Genomic DNA, 19,239 nt, shown 5'->3' with positions numbered 1-19,239 from the left:
AGTTTTGTGGTTTGTGTCTCCACCGCTACATACAGGGGGATCTTAATAAATTAAGAGTATCACCAAAAAGTACATTTGTTTCAATAATTCCAGTAAAAAGTGAGAATTATTAAAGTAATTATTATTGTGTACACTGAATCAAAATCTTGAATGATGTTTCTCAGAAAGTTTAAATAACATAAAACAAAGTAATAATAATAATAAAAAAAAAGGTTATTAAAAAAATTCCAGCCAGTAGCTCTGCTGAGGTGTTAAAGTCTCCCTCGAAAAAGAGATTTTATATATTTTATATCAAGTGAATTATTGGTAAAAATAATGGTTAAAATTTAAATGTAAAACATATAAAACTGCTAGTAAAGGAAATGTTAAAAAGAGTGTGACAATGAAAATATTCAGGGATATTAATAATTATTATGGAGGAAATATAAATATGCCAACATGGAATAGAAAAGTTTTCCCCATTGCATCTGTTGGTGTTATCCTAGTTGCCATAACAACGCAATAAGCGAGATGCACTAAATTGTGGACACACAAAATGCATTCAAGTGAATTTGTTGAACTTGAATTAACTGCCTTAGAAACAAATTTAGTCATTAACTTCATAATTTATACAGAGTTTATAACAATCAAAATGTTATTAGGGCCGGGTTAGTCCTCGCAGTAAACCACAATAAAACAATCCTTTGTTCACCAAGTGTTCGACCTTCTGAACTCAAAGCGGCGATTCAGGTCGACGTCGAGGTCAACCCGTCAACTCTCTCCTCCGGCTTTCACGCTCACCTCGTCACAAGGGCAGACAGACAGACGGACAGACAGCTGAAAAGGCTCCCGGAGTCACAATGCCATTCACCATACTTGAAGGAAAATAGGGAAGTGATTACAGGCCATTGAAGCAACAACGCTGCTTACCTAAATCTGAACTGGTATGGATCAGAGTCCGTCAGGCTGACTAAAAAGAGGCCCTCCCAACGGCTCTTATCAAGCAAATAGAGGGACGATGGAAAGAGGCAGAATGAGGTGGAGAGAAAAGAGTGCTGGGGGTGCCATTGATTAGTAGATTGTAATCAGTCCACCAAATGCGAAAGGGCCATCGATCCAAGCCTCAGATCTGACAAACAGACAGCTGATGGAGGACATCCGGTACATGTTTTAGTGGGGGGAGGGGAGAACTACAGTGCCTTGCAAAAGTACTGCTTAACTACTTTACATTTTGCCGTGTTACAACCACAAACTTTGAGGTATTTTGTTAAGATTTCTCGTGCTACGTATGGAATTGTGAAAAACATGAAAAGGAAGGAAAATTGTACATTAATGTCACATTTTTTCCTAAAAGAAAAGGTGAAAAGGTTCACCTCGATCCCCGAAGATCTAGCTTCGTGCAACTACATTTTGCTGCAGTTACAGCTTCATGTCATCTGAGGGAGACGGATTCTTCTTTGTTAACTTGACACAGAACATCTCTGGATATCAAGTTTCCAACCCAGGCCTTTGACTAGGCCACTCAAACACATTATACACTATTTATCTAAAACATTCCACTGTATCTGTGGATGGGCATCTGATTTTAGTCCTGACCCTTCGTCTCAGCCTCAAGCCTTATCCAGCTTTTGACATTCCTGGACTGCCATCTATCTTTTCTTTAAATCTGAGCAGCTTCTTCGACCCTGCTGAGGAAAAACATCCCCCCAGATGGATGCTGCCGCCACCGTGCTTTTAACTGGACATGTAGTGCTTTTGGGGTGAGGTGAAGTGCTTAGCATGTAGGCCACAAAACGTTAGATTTGCACTTAACTGATCATAGCAACCTCTTCCTCTACATGGTTTCTGTGATTAGTATTCTCTTTTCATGTTTTGTCAGTTTAGGTGCTTGGGCCTCTTAGTAGGATTGTAGATGGGACTTACAAGTCTCAGTTAATGGATTTTATTCAGCAATCTCAGGGTAAAATGGAGCGGAACAAAGATCCAGGTGAAAACAAAAGAGAAATTATGTTTTTTTTTTTTTACAAGTAAAGATTCTTTTGTATAAATATGTACGTATTAATTTAGAGTTTTAAGTTGATGGTTTGCTTTGAAAAATTAATTCCACCGATTTCTAGTTTATTTAAGCAAGGTAGGGTAAAACTCAGCACATACAAAATGTAAAAAAAAACAAAAAAAAAAACAAAACAAGCAACTTATATGACTGAGAAAGTAATGACTTAAAAATGCACATGTGAATCTTTTAGTGTCTAGAGATTCGATTTGATTCTGATTTCTAGGGTCACAATACGATTCAGAAACAATTTTTGAGTCAAAATTGATTTTTGATTCAGAAGCCAATTTTTCTATTCATACTGCTTAAAGATTCTGTTTAAATTATGTGACTGAAAAAAGGAAAATACAGTGTAAAGAAATTTAAAACAATTCTATAAGGTTCTGTATGAGATTGCATCAGTTTATATCAAAGCATCAAATTTTGTAACTTACATTACCAGTTTAAGGATAGCTTAGTTGCCTAGCTTTTTCATAATTAAAAAAAACATATCAAAGAATTATTCACAATATAAAATTACAAAAAATTAAGCAGAGTAAAATCAATTTTTGAGTGTTTTAAATTGATCCAGAGTTCCCAGGACTGGAATTTTCTTCTCCTGCACCTCTACTTAAAAATGGTCAACAATCTCTGCCATCACCCATTCCTTCTGAAGAAAGCCGACTCTCTTTTCAGCAATCTTTTCATCTTCTCCATCATTCCTCGCCGTTCATTGTATCCAGTCAATTTACCAAAGACACGGAAAGACTTCCTGACTCTGTCTGGGTCACCCTGGAGCTTCAGGTGTGGGCAGAGTTAAGTGTTGCTGTGGTGGGTGAATCCCCTGATGAAATATCAATATTCCAAGCTACTGATTTACTGCCGTTTGACTAAACATGACACAATATTGAGCAAACAGGGAAATGTCAATGTCCCTGCATGTGTCTGCACTCTCGCTGTGTGATGGCAGAGGCAAGAAGGAAATTGTTTTTTTTTTATGTTTGACAACGCAGCAGAGGGAGGGGAAAGGCTTGGTTTTATATGTTTTTGGGTTAATTGTTGTCAGTTTCTTTATCAAAAATAAAAACAAACTCTGCATTGATAAAAAGTTGCTCAGTGTACACTCAGCAAAATAAATAAATAAAAGATTAGACTGAATTTATTAGGGAAAAGAAACATGTAAATGGGCATGTTTACTCTGGAGTTACCAGATACTTCCTAAAAAAAATGATGCATTCTGCGGCTATAAATGCACCTCAAAATGAAATCTTTCTCAAATGACAGAGAACCACAGAGAGATCGATGGTTTGGTCTGCTTCAGGCTGGGATTGGGAGACCTAGACAGGCTGCGCTGCAGACACTTTCTGCTGCGCAACGCTCCAGGAAAAACTACAGAGGTATCCTGGTTCAGTCAGCAAGCATTTCTCAGGATCCACAAAATCATTTTGAGCTTACCATGCACCATAAAAGGCCCCTACAAGATTTCGTACAACCGTGCCAGGCATTTATTTTGAAATAGTACAATAAATTTTTTTCACGTCAACCAAAAGATATTTTGATATGTTCTCACTGAATAGGTGTGATTCTCAAACCTATGAGTTTTGTTTTTTACACTTTAGGGAACAATACTGCAGGACACATTCAGAGCTTTGATCAAGGACTCAATGACGTCTGAGCGTCTGAGAAAACATTTTGTTTAAGCGAACTTGTACATTTGAAGAAGCGTGTTTTCCATGTGCAACAAAAGCTGCAGCCTACAGAAAAATACTTGGCATCAAAGCCGAGCAGCAGATTTACAGTTCAAAACGAAAAGGAAACTTCAAAAAGCCCACAGATCTCTCCCTGAGTAATCAGAGCAGAGCTGAATCAGCTCTTATCCCTCTCTTTGTGGGAAATGTTTTAGTCGAGCAAAAAAATAGTTTCAGGACTTCCAGACTATTTTTAAGTCAGAATTTCAGACTCTCTTCGACTCTAATTTATCTACTCCTCCTTAAATTCAGTTTTCAAGTATTAGCATTCAATTTTACGGTTAAGTCATGGTGTTTAACTTCAAAGTGGTTGGCTTTAATTTTGGAACCAGGAAAAATCTGAAACTGAAAAGACGGATTGATAGGTCACTGATTATAATTATTCAAAAAAGCAAAAAAACAATTGCTACTTGTTAATACACTATATACTGGTTATTTTCACAGTTTTACGGCTTATCGGTTTGCAAATTGCATACTTTTGATTAACAGTCAACTCAATTGGTGACAGCAGGCATTTGGCCTCAAACCTGAAGTTGTGTTCAACATATTCACTCCAACATAAATCTCCATAAAACCACAGCATTGTGAAATCTGCCGGCTGCAAAGTGCCACAAATAGCGTACTACTTTCTAAAGTACTACAAGAATCCTCAACGTGCCAGAAGCAAGTGTTTGTAGAAAAGAAAAGGGCTCTGATGAGGTGGCAGCACAGTCCAAGTACAGATCAGATAAGAAATTGAAACCCTATTCAGCACGGTGAAGAGAGTGAGTGGTTGGCAGCGAAGCTTGAAGCTGTCATTGAGAGCTGGGTCTAAAACAGACAGCAGTTCACTCTCTATTCATTTAGCATCATTACAGGCCTCCTAAGAGCCCTAATGGGCCTAATAAAAAGACAGAGGTAATAATGAGACTAGAGGGCTCTATATGAGCGAAGAAGAGTGGGAGGAGGGGGAAGAGTCAGGGGAACTGGAGAACAAGGAAGTCTGGCTGCATGCGTGTGTGTGTGTGTGTGTGTGTGTGCGTGTGCGTGTGTGTGTGTGGGCTAACATAGGGGGGAAAGGGTTTGGAGGAAGACCAACCAGAGAAAAAAAACAAGAGGACTAGGAAAGTGATGGTTTGCATTGAGTGAGGTCTTATAGCATCAGGCTTTAGCATACATTTAGAATTGTTTTGCACATGTACACAGCAATGTCTGGCAAATTAGCAGTCCTCTCCAGATCGTAACAACTCTATTATCATTAATCTGGGGGCATGTCTAGAGGCGACCGAGCAACAACAGTGAGCCGTTGTGTTAAAAAAATCAAAACCTTCACACATAAAATCATTTCAATATAATCTGTAAACTAAGTTGTTAGCTGCAAAATATGCATAAAATAAAATCAGAGTTGCGTGTTTCTCTCTCAGTTCTGTGCATCTGAATGTTGAAGGACTTCCACATTAATGGAGCAATCTGCACTAATGACTCTTATTACCTCATCGTTAGGGCCATTTGCTCAGTGAGCTATGAGTGTAATGGTAGGCGTGGACTGTTAAACTGTAGGGACCCCTTTTTGTCTTAATTATTACTTGGTGACACTCTGACCTGGTGGCCCGGGGTAAAGTGTCCCAAGAGGGCCACGTGCCCCTTTAATATCACTGTCAGTTCTGGATTTAGATGGTCGCAGCATAAAAGATCAATAACTCTACACAGGTAACGTAACACAGAGCATCTCTCAAAAGCTTTATACCAAACCCATGAATAAACCTGGAAATGTATTTTTAGATTTGGTGGTGGTGGTGATTATTCACAGAAAACAGCAAACTGGCTGAGAGAAGGGGGGAGAGAATATGTATCGAAGGTCCCAAGTGGTATCCAAGTATCCTCCATAGGCTCTGATGCTGCTCCACGTGCCACCAATAAATCTGAAATTTAAACTAATACCAGCAATGTCAGCGATACGTTGTTGTTGATCTGTTAAGAGAGGTCGTAAGAGAAACAAAGTTTTTTTCAGGGTTGCTTCATAATTTTCTTTCTTTTTCTTTCCTACTTTCCTATGCTTGTGCCACATCTGCATGGGAAACAATATTTTGAAGGTGCCATTGTTCTTTTCTGGCAATCTGTAAATGCAAAACAGAGGTGCCTCAATGCAGCATGAGTGTGTATTTATGCCAAAGCAGCGAGCGTTACGAAATCAGCTATGTGGCAAAACTATGAGTGACAACTAGGTACAACCCAAAGTTCCTGGGATAACAAACACTGAACTGCAGAATTATTTATACCAATTGAACTTTTCTCACATTTTGTCATGCTACAACCAACAAAATGTATTTATGGTTTACGAATAAACACCTGAAAAGTGTGACATGCTTTTATATTTAGTCTGGAAGTGAAAATAAGTACAACCGCTTTCCTTCACTCAACTTATTAATATTACAACCACAAAAGTTGTTGTGATAGTGAATTATAGTATTAACGAGTGGAGCATGAACGCGCTTTTATTTTGAAAACCCCAATCACCTGGTTGCTTCTGTCAGCATCAGTCAAAGCGAAGAATGGAGTATCTGACGGAAAGTGGCTTCTGTTGTGGTCTAATTGTATGTTTTAAATTTACTTTGCTTCCTTGCAGAAATTAGATTCAAGATTCCAAAAAGTAAATTGAATTAAAATTTAGACAAGTAAAGATTGATGTTGCATTTTATTTTTGCTGTTTTGGCAAATTTTAGGTCTTACTTGATACTTTTCTTATTTTAAAAACCCAATACAAAGAGTAACTTTTTTTTAACAGAACAGGTATTTTATATATTTTTTGGATTTGCCATGAAAACTTTTAAAACAATGCTCCAATCAGAAGTTTATAATCATTTTAGTCCAAGTCATTTCTGTCAGGTGAGCATCGGCCAACGATGTAAAATGTTGTTTGAAATGCGGTGAAGACTTTGCACCCAGGCACCGGCATCTCATAATTACTGTGGCAGCAGTGAAAACTTGTACCACCACTTAGCTAAAAATTTATGTTCTTGCTTAAAGTGTCAAACATAAATCTAATGACAAAACGGCGATTAGGGAAAACCCCTGAACAGAAAGAGCAGCTGTTCAACATTTTATTTATTACATCACCCCCAAGAGGCATGTCTCTATCACCTTTACACAAATAAAGAGTTTTGCCTTTTTTATGTTAAAGGGGCAGTGTTATGTAAAATTTATTTATTTTTTTAGCTTTGTTATCATGCTATAATGTTCTTCCCTCGTGAAAAATATACCCGGAGTGTTGCCTTGATTCTTTCCTGCCTACTGCCATCGTCATCTGCAATAACTCTTCAATTAAATGAGTTACAACAACATTTAATTTCCCTTTGGGATCAGTAAAGTGTTTTTGAATTCGAATAGTTCTGAAAAGCATTGTAACATTCAGACAGAAACAATGGGGAAGTGTCTTGGTATTTTACAACAAGATCAGTTATGTGTACAAAATGCATTTTCATTGGGATTTCAGTTTCATCTTTTGTGGTTTCAAGTTATCACATCAGACAGTTTTGTTTATTAGGAGTCATTTGCTTGGGGTTTTAATAATGTACACATTTTGCGATGTAAGCCTGTAATATTATAATAATTGTTTAGTATCGCAGATCGATACACATCTTTTCAATTTAAACAAAAAACATGAAAGTATCACTTGCTTTTATAAAATGATGAGCAAATTAAAAGCAAAGCTTAATTATTCATTTCTAACCTGCTCTTAAAAAAACTCTTGTTCAAATTGTCGGTTTTAAATGACAAAAAAAAGGGGAAAAACAGAAAATCCCAAATTTGCATAACATGTCTTATTTAAGAATTAGTCAGCAAGCGGAAAGAGGGCCCATCCGTTTTTCCTCCAAATAAATCAATTCCTCCACAGGCTCTGTGTGGTGTCCTTAAGTAAGTAAGAGGATTGCTTTCTTTAAGTGTGGGATTGAAATGGAATACATTGACATGGGGCGGATCCCGGCCCCCAGACTTCCCCACCCCACCCAGTCAAAATCAAAGGTTTCAGCTGCTCTTTATTGATTAGATTTTAGAATATGGGACTGGCTTCTCCCTGAGGTGCAGATGAGTAGCAGATGTTAATTATCCTGTGTCTGTGCGTGTCTGTGAGTGGGTAGGTGGTGGGGGGGTAAACTACCTTAGTGATCTCACACCCAAAGGTTGCAACAGAAACCTACACTACTCCTCTTCTTTCATCCTCTAGATTTGAATATAGATTTTTTTTTCAATTGGTTTGCAGCAAATCTATGCCACGTCTTGTGGTACGCTCTATTTGAAATCGGGAAGAGTACGATCCAAACAACGTCGCTGCTCACCTGGGATATGTTTGGCCCAGCCGATGATGACCACAAGCTCGCGGTCAGCCAGGTCGCACAGGGTGGTCAAGGCCTTGATGTCGCCGTCGGGCATGGTCGGGTCCGGCATGGCGTAGATCTTCTCCGGCTCCACCACCAAGAGATGCGAAACAATCTTTGTCACTGAGAGAGGAAAAAAACAGGGATTTGAACTAATTCGGGCTGGATTCTAAATCGAAACAAGAATTAGATTGGTGGTTGAAAAGTAAGAAGAAATACTTCAGAATCTTAATACTTACAGGGCTTTTTGGCTGGGGGAGGGAGGGTGAGGCCGAGGTAGGATCCATTCTCAGCATCCAACCTCCGTTTATACTTCTGTCTCCCGCCTCTCACCCGGTCCAGACGAACGCCTGCATGACAGAAAGTAAAAATCCCATTTCAGTAAGCCGAAGCCAAGCAAAACAAGGTACAAATTTTGAGTCTTACACCTGTTGGTATGATAAAGTGCTACATTTTACTGATTTATGCCTGCTCCAATTTAGCTCGATTCAAAATTTTCAAACTATGAACTATAAATAGAATAGAATAGAATAGAAATAGCCTTTATTAATCCATAGAGGGGGAAAATCAGGCGTAACAATAGCATCAGAAATATAGGATCACACAAAAATGTCCAGAAGTGTTAAAAACATCAAATGATAACATTTTGTTCCAAGTCCAGAAATGACTTTTAAATTTCTGCCGTTAAGTTCCTTTGGTTTAAAGTTTTCAAAATGGGAGAACGTGTCGAGTGATTCAAGTTTCCTTATAGCACAAAGAGATAACCAGCACCAGATTGTTTGAAAATCCAGTTCTTTTGAGGTCTGAAGAAGACTTGTCCTTCGGAGGTTTCAGCATACACATGTGACACGTCAAGGATTATCTCCAAAGCCGTCACAAAGGACAAAAGGCTCAATGCACCTTACGTGCTGAATTTACAATCTCGCATTAAAACTTGTTTGAGCACTGAGGGAGAGCAAACAGATTTTACATGGTCAAGCAGAATTGAGTCGTGTGAGATTTCCCAGCGTCGCACATAAATTCCTTTGATTCCCCTGGAAACAAAAGAATCCGATTAGGATGGTCTTTCAATTTCCTGACACCGACTATCCACTAACCTAATTACCCGGTGTGCCCGAAGGGAGCTCATTCTTCCCAGCAAACACAGTGAGATCATTTTATGCCTGGCAGATTGAAGCTAAATCGAGAGCCCCTCTCCTAACACAGCTTTCCATTTGTACGCCTTAAAGTAATCAATAAGGCTTGCAAATAGACTTCTTGTTCTTTGAACACATGTGGATGTGGTTTTAATTAGTCAGTTAGGCAGCCAGGAGCATGGTTTGCAGTAGATGGAGCTTTTCTGCTGTTTTTAACATTTGCGTTAGGGATGATTAACGACGCACAATGTTTAACATTATTTAAACAGTTCTTCATCCCTTTTTGGGGATAGATGGAGAATATAGATATTTCAAATCAAATTCCTTATTAACTCCACATATTTGCATGTGTAAGAAATGTTTAGCTCTTCCATCCATCCATGAACTGTCAATACCAGCTTCTCCTTCTGGGGGTCATAGAGTGGCTGGTACCCATTTTATTTAGGCAGGTTATATGCACATCAGGTCGTAGTCAGTCATAAAGGCATACAGACATCTTCTTCAATCACGACATAAATGTAAAACCTGAATAGTTTTTATACACATACACTTTTTTTTTCTAGCTGTGTTCCTGTACAATTTTTAGTAGCCTGATCACCCTATTAGAATTTTCTGGGGGCTCCAATGATGTACATGTCCCTTTTAACTAAATAAACCTCAACTTTTACAGACTGTGTAGGATCAGCGTGATATTTAGCAGGTATAAGCTATAAATGTATGACACAGAGGCAGGCTGCTGCTTAGTTTGAGTTGCGTCAACCACTTTAAATACACACGTGCATGCATGCACGCACACACACACGCACACTGGTTTCCCCACTGCGAGCTGCAACAAACGACAAGTGACCAAGCAGCCAGGGTTTGAATTCCAGGATCCACAGGGTCTGTTTGAACTGGAGCGTCCAACTGGCCCATAATTAATAGATGCTGACAAGAATTAAGAGCTTAGTGCCATCAATGTTCCAGTTTACAGCTCTGCTGAAAACTGCAGAGACATGAGGCTGCAGGACACAGAGAAAGAAATGCAAAATAAAAAAATAAAAAGGTATGGACAATGCAGAAGAGTGTGTGTGGGGAGAGAATGAAACAGAGCAGGTTGCTGTTTTTAGCTGAACGTATCAACTTTCTGCAAGATCTTTATTTTTTTCATTCTCTCACTTCCCCTCCCCCCCGTCTGGCTCTACCTCTCAGCATCAGGTGTACATCACCACCCTGATAAGGCTGCCAGTGTCTGAACCGCCCTGTATTGGTTATCCCCTCCTACGATGTGATAAGGAGCAGTACTGGGAATCTAACTACAAGACAGCCGGAAGCAGAAGGCTTGAGGGGGATTATTGTCAGCACCCCATTCTACACTTCACAACCTACTTCAATACCAGCTTTATTGCTGCAGGACAATACATGTCCAGATTTTTTTAAATAATATAAAATGTGTGATTGTGTGTAGCCTCTGAACGATTAGGCCGAGAAACAGCAACAACGGTGGACAGTATGTCCTGATTGTGATTATTTTTACATGTGTGCAGAAAGATGAAGTGTTTTTATATCTCAGCAGTCATTACAGTTACCTGACCCCAGTTTCCCTTTCCCATTCACAATCTTTATTGACTCACAGAAGCTGCAAGGAAGTCACAATTTAAATATTTGTGGAGTTTTGGATGTATCCCACAGCTTCTCTGTCTTCACTTAATTCTTGATTTTAGTTTTTACCAACATATTTAACATTTTTGTTTGTTTTTAGGTTATGAAAAGTTGCAAAATTAGAACTTTAAATTGCTGTAATTATTGAATTTGTCCTTTCAGTGTGGCAGGGGCAGTTATTGGGTGAGAGGTGGGGTACATCCCAGACAGTTAGGGATCCATCAGGGGGAAACACACACATGCAGGAAAAACAATCATGCACACACACACACCTAAGGGAAATTTATAATAATCAATTAGACTAAAAGTCATATTTTTGGACTGTGGGGGCATTCAAAGAGAAACGTATGTGGTGAAAGACCCCTGACTTTCAAACCTCAGGATCTTCTTGCTACATGGCAACAGTGCTACCAACCATGCCACCATGAGGCCAAATTAGATAACATTTTTTCTAAAAATTACAATGACAAGAGAAAGTTGCTCTATTTTTCCCCAAGGTAAAGCCTAATGCCTGCACCGGTCATCTGCGCACCTACTTCTAAAATTTATTCAGAAAAATTCTCCAACATTACATTAAAACTGAAAACCAATATATTTAAACCAGTGCCGACATTAATTTTGTTTTTATGCAAACAGGACTCTGCGGAGAGCAGATCCCGTCACACACATGTGCATGTGGCCCATTTAGCGAAGAGTGTGCGCATCCACGCTGCTAAACCAACATGTGTGCATATGTGTGTGAATGAGTGTGTGGGTCTCACGCGACTATTTTCAGCTCCTCACCTGTCAGGAGCGCTTCTTTCTGGAGAATGTGTCAGAACTGGCTGACTGGCTAGCGCTGCCAAAGGGAGATTAGGGGCTCCCTATTTTAGCTGGGAAAAAAATCAGACTGATGCACCGCGACACCCCCCGCCCTCTCCTCCTCCTGAACACACACTCGCCCCCAGCTAAGCACACAGGCCTTGCCCTTTCAGCACAACTGCTGAAGGGTGGGTGTGCTAGCCTGGGAAGAGTTACAGTACGAGCATTGGATGGATTGTGTTTGATTGCTGGGTGGGCTGAAGAACTGCAGTGGAATTTAAGGGGATGGTTGGCGCCCCCACCTGCTCCAGTCCCTTACAGGCCGGAGTTGTTCTCCCACAACTGTGAACACTGGCATCATGTTCAATACTTCCACCAGAACCACAAATCCGCCTGTAATCGACAACATGTGAGAAGCTGGGTTGATTCGGGACCCTCGGTGTGCTGAGTTTGAGGTGACGACACGGACTGTTGTGTGGGCAGCAGAGGAGCAGAAAGCAAGGCGGGGTGCCGGCAGGAAGCGTGTAACTCAGGGTCTGGTTCCGTGTCGCCTGTCAGGGGTGATATACATTTGACATGTGTGTAAATGAATGCATGTTTGGAGTGTGAGAGGGTTGTAAAGAGGTCAGCGTTACACTAAATCCCACCCCCCCTCTCTCTTCAGAAGAACACGTGTTAGCATCCGTGTCTGATCTATCACCTGCCAGACAGTGAGGACAGGCCAGCGGAGAGTCTCTGGGTGGCCGCTGACTCTCAGCTGGGTTATACCAGAGACCCTGACAGCCCAAAAGCAAAAACGGGGCTCAGAACGTGTGAAAATCAGGCTAGCAGAGGGTCAAAGGGTTGTTCAGTCCCTAAACCTTGAATAATGAAAGGAAATACTAAGCCTGTAAAGACAGACTTTGGGTATATCTTTATTTTGATGATGTAACCTTAGTGTATAGATTGGTTTCCGATCTAAGCCCATTGATTGGGAAGGGACCTGACAGTCTGTGATATTGGATATGGCTTCACTAATCTTTTGTGTATGTGGCTGGAGGAAAATAAGGCTGTAACATTACTCCGGTAGCCACGTTCGGTCAGGAAAAGACGGCTGATCCCTATCTGTGGTCGGAGCGAGAGCAAGACAGCGGTGTGGGTTGCCAAAATAGTCTGGCAGCTTGTGTTCATCCACCGCATTACAGCAGTGTCAGAAAATCTCTACAAAAACACCCAACTATGACTGAAACATCCGACTCTAATTTCAAAAGAGCAGCGGCTTAAGTGTCCTTTATTCACGCTGTTAAAGATTTTCATTCACACCAGAAATTCAGCAGGGCTGCAGCCTTGTTTTCTTCTGTTTCAACATGTTAATGTGTCAACATTATCAGATGACGGCTAAAGACACAGCTAGATGTTGCCACAGCATAAAAAAAAAAAAAGAAAATACAAAAAATTATTTCCACAATCTGCAGAAATAACAATGGAAGTAAAATCACACAAATTCAAAACAGCAATAGTAAGCTATGACTTTACCTTTACGCTACACAGTAACACTAAAGAGTATTAGCGCTTCTATTAGCAGCACGCGCTCCTGGCGCTGGGTACTGACACCATACCTTCTGCAAGCTGTAATTACGTTAAGGTTTTTCCATTGAACTTGTGACCTTTTTATCAGCCGCAGCTCCTAAAAAGGCACCTGCAGCTACCACTCAGCCAGCAGGGATTTTATGACACAGACCAATACAAAGTCTCTAATTAGAAGTTTAAGGAAAATAATGCATGGTGAAAACTGTGGCATGTTTAACATATTCAGCTTATTTGGTAACTCTGGAGGAGCTGCTGCTAGCCACAGCTCATGAACAACAGGACAACTCTACAAATCCAGCCTTCATAGAAGATGCAGATGAAAGAGAAGAAACAAAATATTCTACTTAAAGTTTACCAAAACAAATAAAGCAAACTTTTGAAATAAGGGACAAAAATGCTACTTTTTGTTCTACATTCCAAAAATAATATGTAGAAAAACTAATATTGCACATTCCTCTGATCACACAGTCCTCATCCAATTGTGTGGCAGTATGATCGTAGGGGAAGGCTTTCTGTTTCAGAGACAGGGAAGCTTTTCAGAGTTTATTACTGGAGCTAAATACAAGGCGATCCTGGAAGAAAACCTGTTGAAACTGAGGAGGAAGCAGGACTGGAACTCTAGACATGCAGCCAGAGCTTTAATGTTATTCTAAAACATATTCATGTGTCAGAATGGCTCAATTTAAAATCTTGACCTAAATCCAACGAGAAATCTGAAGCAACAGATTTTCACAGATGCTCTCTGTCAAACCTAGCTGAGCTTGGACTAAATGAGCAAAAGTTTTAGTTTTTAGCTGTGAATGACTGTGACATGTGAACGAACGAACAAACAAACAAACAAACAAACAAATATTTATCATCAATCCCCAAGGGACTAAAACATTCCAGGGGGTTCTACAAAATATTAACTTAGTTGGTTAAATAAAAATGCATGCCACACTTTTCAGATTTTTATTTGTAAGAAATATTTGAAACGGTCTATAATTTTCTTTTCACTTCCAAATAGAAAAATAGTTCAGTTACTTTTGCAAGACACTCTATGTCCTTTTACCCTGGACTGATTTATGACTGACCAATATTTACCAATCCTGTACAGACGTTTTTACAGTAATCCTGAAGTAACACTGAACACCAAACTCATCTGAAACCAGCAAACAGTGTTAAGACTTAGTCCACTGGTTTGTGGCAGGTGTCAAAATGAAGAGGGCTTTTTTTTTTTTTTTTTCAACCTGCAAATGCTGAAGCGCCCAAGCAGCTGGTGCTTTGTGATGAAGGTTGGCAGGGGGCGCATTATCAAGAAATATCGGACACTTTTAAAACAACTGACCACACTGCGCCCCAAAGGGACCTTCATGTTTGGCGCTACAGCGCTCTAGCTACTAAAGAGACAACCGAGTGGTAATTAGTTGAAGTTTGCAAGAAATCATAATTTCGGCATAATTCTTATTTGTTCACTGTTTGTTTGAATATTGCTTACATTCATACATATTGATATATTTTTACACACATTTATCTTAGCAGTACCAAAAAGACATAGGGCATGACCAACAACTGAAACCCTTAATGTGTTTTTCAACTCCTCACATATTAACTTATGAAAACCAAACTTCTCGATCTTAAAGAAAATCTGAGTCCAACATCCAAAAGCTCTCTCAAGTCTGCAAGGAGTCAAAACCACAATAAAATTAAAGTCTATTTGTCATCTAATTAAACACATGTAAATCTGAAAAGTGTGGCATATACCAGCTCTACAAGTCCTGTACAATCGCCTCCTTCGTGAGTCGCCGAGTGAATAGAGCATGCCTGTGTTTAAAATAATCTCATAATAAAAGCAGCTGCTCTGAAGACATCATGAAGGCCAGAATTCATCTGAAAATCTGCCAGGAGCTCCATGCTAACTCTGGAAGAGAAGCAAAGTTCATCAACCCAGGTGGGAGAATCTGTTGACAGGACTCTAATGCTCGTTCACTCTACAAATCTAGGAGAGGGTTGATGCTTACCATCCAGTACAACAATGATCCTGAAAATACAAAGCTACAATGAAATGGTTAAGAATATAACGTCTAAAAATCTGCTGTTAAACAAAATCACTCTAACTCAGATATAATGAGCTGAGCAAATGTGTTCAAATGTGCAAGGTTGGAGGTATAATTGCACAAAATATTGACCTATCAGGGTTAACTGCTACTTTATGTTAGTCGCTTCAATAAACTCCCTTTAAAATGAAGTTTGTGAAAACCTGTTACTTGTTATGAACACTTTTTGCAAAATGCTGCTCCCTGAGCCACACTGTGGCGCTCGGGGTTTTTTTCTCAGACTTTAATATAGTATGTTCATCAGGCCATAAAAAATATGGCCTGATGATGAAAACCTCAGATATAAAACTCAGGTAAAAATGCAGTTTAAAGCTGCAGCACAATGAATGCTACAGATGCAGCAGCAGCAAGACGCCTTCATGGAAATGAATCAAGAGTCAGACATGAGTACAGTCTTGCATTATAATGGCAGCTACTGGCCTCAAACATGAGACATGCCTTGTGTGCCCACAACGTAGCAAAACTGGGAGAGTGAGCGTATAATTTTAGGAAATACATAGCTGTTAGTGAGGCTTTAAATCCAATTCTTAAAATGCAGTTTTTTGATTATTACGTATTGTGTATCATTCAATTAATTGTGATAATAATTAAACTGAATTGAAAAGTTAGGCATTTTTTAACACTGTTGTATAAATCTGTTTACTGGTATTATATTTAAAAATATGTATTAGTTTATGTTATTCTGTAAAAAGAGAGCACAAACAATATTATGTATTCTTACTTCACATATGAAAATATCCTATTTTCATGCTGGAATTTTAACATATAGCAGTTTATTCAGAAATGAAAAAGGAAGCCAACGCTAAACCTTTTATATTTAAATTCCGCCATATAAAACATATTTTTTTAGCGTAAATGTATAAATACTTATGTAGCTGAGTTTTTTTTCCAGGTTAACACAGAAATAAAGAAAAAAAAGAAAAGAAAAGAAAATCTATCGGCTAGATTTTCCTCCAGTACTCCCAGAGGTCTCTCACCGGAGGAAAAACAACACGTGCAGGAAGTGAGGCGGCATGTTCGGAAAGCATTTAGCGGATCAATACGGCAGAAGCAGGAGAGGGGAAGCAAGGCAGACTCAGACGGAGCGGGAGAGGGAGAGACACCCAGAGCCCAGGGGAGAGGAGAAGTCCCCCGGGGGAACGCTCTGTGCGCTTTTCAAGAGTACTGTTACACATTTCACTCAGGTTCGGTAAGAACATCCAACTCAGCAGCATTTCCAAACTGTCTGTGTTAAGCACACAGAGGCTCATCGGTGCGGGGAGAGCTAAGTAAGTAAGTGGTGGGGGAACTCCACACTGTCTTCTAAAGGCCAAAAAATCTGTGCATAAAAGAGTCGTCTTCCATCTGTTCCGTTTGGTCCGTGCACCTAAGCTAAATTTATTTAAGAAGAACAAAATAATACATGTTCAGTTCTTCTGATGAAACTTTAAATGGGGACAAAAAAATGTTTGTTTTTGCTTGATTTCCAAAGTGCCTCGAAAAAGCATTCAAAACTTTTTTTTTTCAGTATCAGTCGCAATTTATCAAGCAAGTACTCCAACGTGTATTATTTCATATTACTTATTGAGAAATGAAATAAGTATACCATCTTGCAGAATTACTTTGTAGAAGCAGCTTGACAGAATTTTCTTTTTAATTATTTTCTGCAAAATAGCTCATGACAATCAGCTGGAGAGTAAATGTGAGCATGTCACAAATTATTGATGAATTTTTGATCTGGCCTTTGACTTGGCCATTTTAACTCATGACAATATGCAGCAATCAAAGCGACCCAATTGCAGTCCTATTGGAAGTTCCCTAGTCTTTCCCAGCCTCTCAGAGATTTTCTTCCAGGATTGCTCTACATTTACCTTTGTCTGTCTTCACCATTGTTCTCTAACAAACCTCTGAGGCCTTCTTTGAACAGCTGAGAGTAAATTTCAAACAAATTGGATTAAGAATTAGAATTCTTTAGAACCATTTGAGTAAGTGGTACTGACAACTCTTACAATTCATACTTTTCATGTTTTTATTTGTAAAAAAAATAAAAATTCAATTTCTCAATTTATCCCCTTTTTTGTGGATGAAGACTAGAATTTTTTCCCATAAAATTCTAGTAAAATAAATCAATTATTATAAGACAAGTTTTGAAATATTGAGCAATTATGATGCCTTTTGCAAAGCACAACATCAAAAGAAAACTTATATTTCAATCAGAAGCAAAAAATGTAAATAACATTATCATGATGTTGCTGAAAGGAATGTTTGCACCAGTAGAAAACAGATGTTGAAATTGTCTTCCTGATAATTGTTGTCTACAGAGTATTCAGTGATTAAACTAGGCAAACAAAACCGCACCAGTGAAGAGAATATGGTTAAAAAGTGAGTAATCAGACTCACCTTCCTTCAACATGCCAACTTTAAGACATTTCATGAAACGGCAGGCCTGGCAGGACTTTCGTCTCCTCTTGGTAATCTCACACTCATTGGTTGCCGGACAGCTGTACTCGATGTTTCCTGTTGAAGAAAAGGTAGATCAGTTCACACAAACCTTAGAAATAAAAAAAAACTAAACAACGTACTTTAAAACAACATATAGAATATATGAAAGAAAACAACAAACCCAAACTGACCCCATGTGGCATCTTTGTAGAAGAAGAGGGTTTTGGAGGCATTTGCTTACAAAGCAGTTCCACTTCAGCATGATTCAAAAACACAATTAGCTTCTATAATGCAGGAGTTCTTTTCTAAAATATTTCCCCCCTTATATAGAGCCTGAATGGACCAAGCAGCTGGACTAGCTAAGAATCCTGTATCATATAACAAGGCTAAATCTATTATTCAAGTCTGTCTTGATGGGTCTTGGCTCACTATGAATATATCTTCTGTGCAATTTAATCAGTCTGATCCAAAACAGTCATTATTGAATTTGCTGCAGTCAATTTTCCTTTTCTTTTTTTTCTGAATTAATATGCACCTAAAAGCTGATATAACTCCCTAGAATCCTACGACTCCAGAGTCCATGATTGGAAGCCCAGAGATGTAGCAATGCTACCTAAACACAGCAAACCAGGTGTTGTGGGTTGCAGATCTGCCAGAACCACATACAACCAGCTATACAGCCCCCCGGTCTAAAAAACACCCACAACCCCCCATCGGTCAAGGAGAAGGTGCCAACATTTGTCAGAATCCTTGGCATAGATGGTGCCGGCGGGGTCACAAGCACAGCTAGGGGTCCAGGGAGCCATGCCAGGATGTTGGCAGGGACTACTGCTGGATTTAGGCTAGGTGAAGTCTAATAAACCGAGAGGCTTTAGCAAAATGGGGAAAATCCTCTTCACTCCAGCACTCATGTGAACAAACACATGCTGCTCAGCGTCTCTATAGTGGCATCTATTCTCTGTATCTGTTCGAAAACTGATTCGGAAACATATTTCTAGAGTTGCTTTTATCAGATGTGAAAGCTGAAAGCGGATTTTTCCAGCATTGTATATTAGTCATTAACCATAAAACAGCAGGATTTAGTTCAGTCAACCAACAATGTAAACTGCCTAGGTAATGTAATTTCCCAGGATAGTGTGAGACACCATCAAAACAACTTAAATATGCCACTGAAGACCCAGAATAAATGGTCAGTCTATCACAAACATACAATTAACATTCCTTAAAACAACTATAAAAACATCCCAGACACACTTACGTATCTATACAGGTAAAATAGTTTGAAGGTTTTGCAGTGGAAGTGTAAAGATGTCGGTGCCATCATAAGATAATAGCAGAGACACAATCTTTTCAGGACAGAAACTAGGAGCTGCACAAGCTGCACAAGCCTACTGACAATCACAGTTAGTTCTAGATTAATGCAAGGTAATAAAGGATTGACAAGTTCTAATAAAGTTTGGT

The 19,239-nt window shown here is 39.3% G+C and overlaps 1 protein-coding gene across 1 annotated transcript in view; it reads right to left on the bottom strand.

Annotated features, from left to right (window-relative positions):
• Positions 1-19,239, bottom strand: part of esrrgb (estrogen-related receptor gamma b) — a 50,037-nt gene that overhangs the window by 10,304 nt on the left and 20,494 nt on the right. Inside the window, exons 3-5 of the mRNA XM_008397869.3 lie at positions 17,737-17,853; positions 8,354-8,464; positions 8,076-8,237 (exon numbers count right to left, since the gene is read on the bottom strand). Of these exons, the coding sequence (XP_008396091.1) occupies positions 8,076-8,237; positions 8,354-8,464; positions 17,737-17,853 (390 nt within the window). The remainder of the gene's footprint in view (positions 1-8,075; positions 8,238-8,353; positions 8,465-17,736; positions 17,854-19,239) is intronic.

This window comes from Poecilia reticulata, chromosome 21 (assembly GCF_904066995.2).
Source record: "Poecilia reticulata chromosome 21, P_reticulata-male-v2, whole genome shotgun sequence".
Taxonomy (NCBI): Eukaryota; Metazoa; Chordata; class Actinopteri; order Cyprinodontiformes; family Poeciliidae; genus Poecilia; species Poecilia reticulata.
The sequence above is the reverse complement of the archived record's forward strand: the minus strand, read 5'-3'. Positions and strand labels throughout refer to the sequence as shown.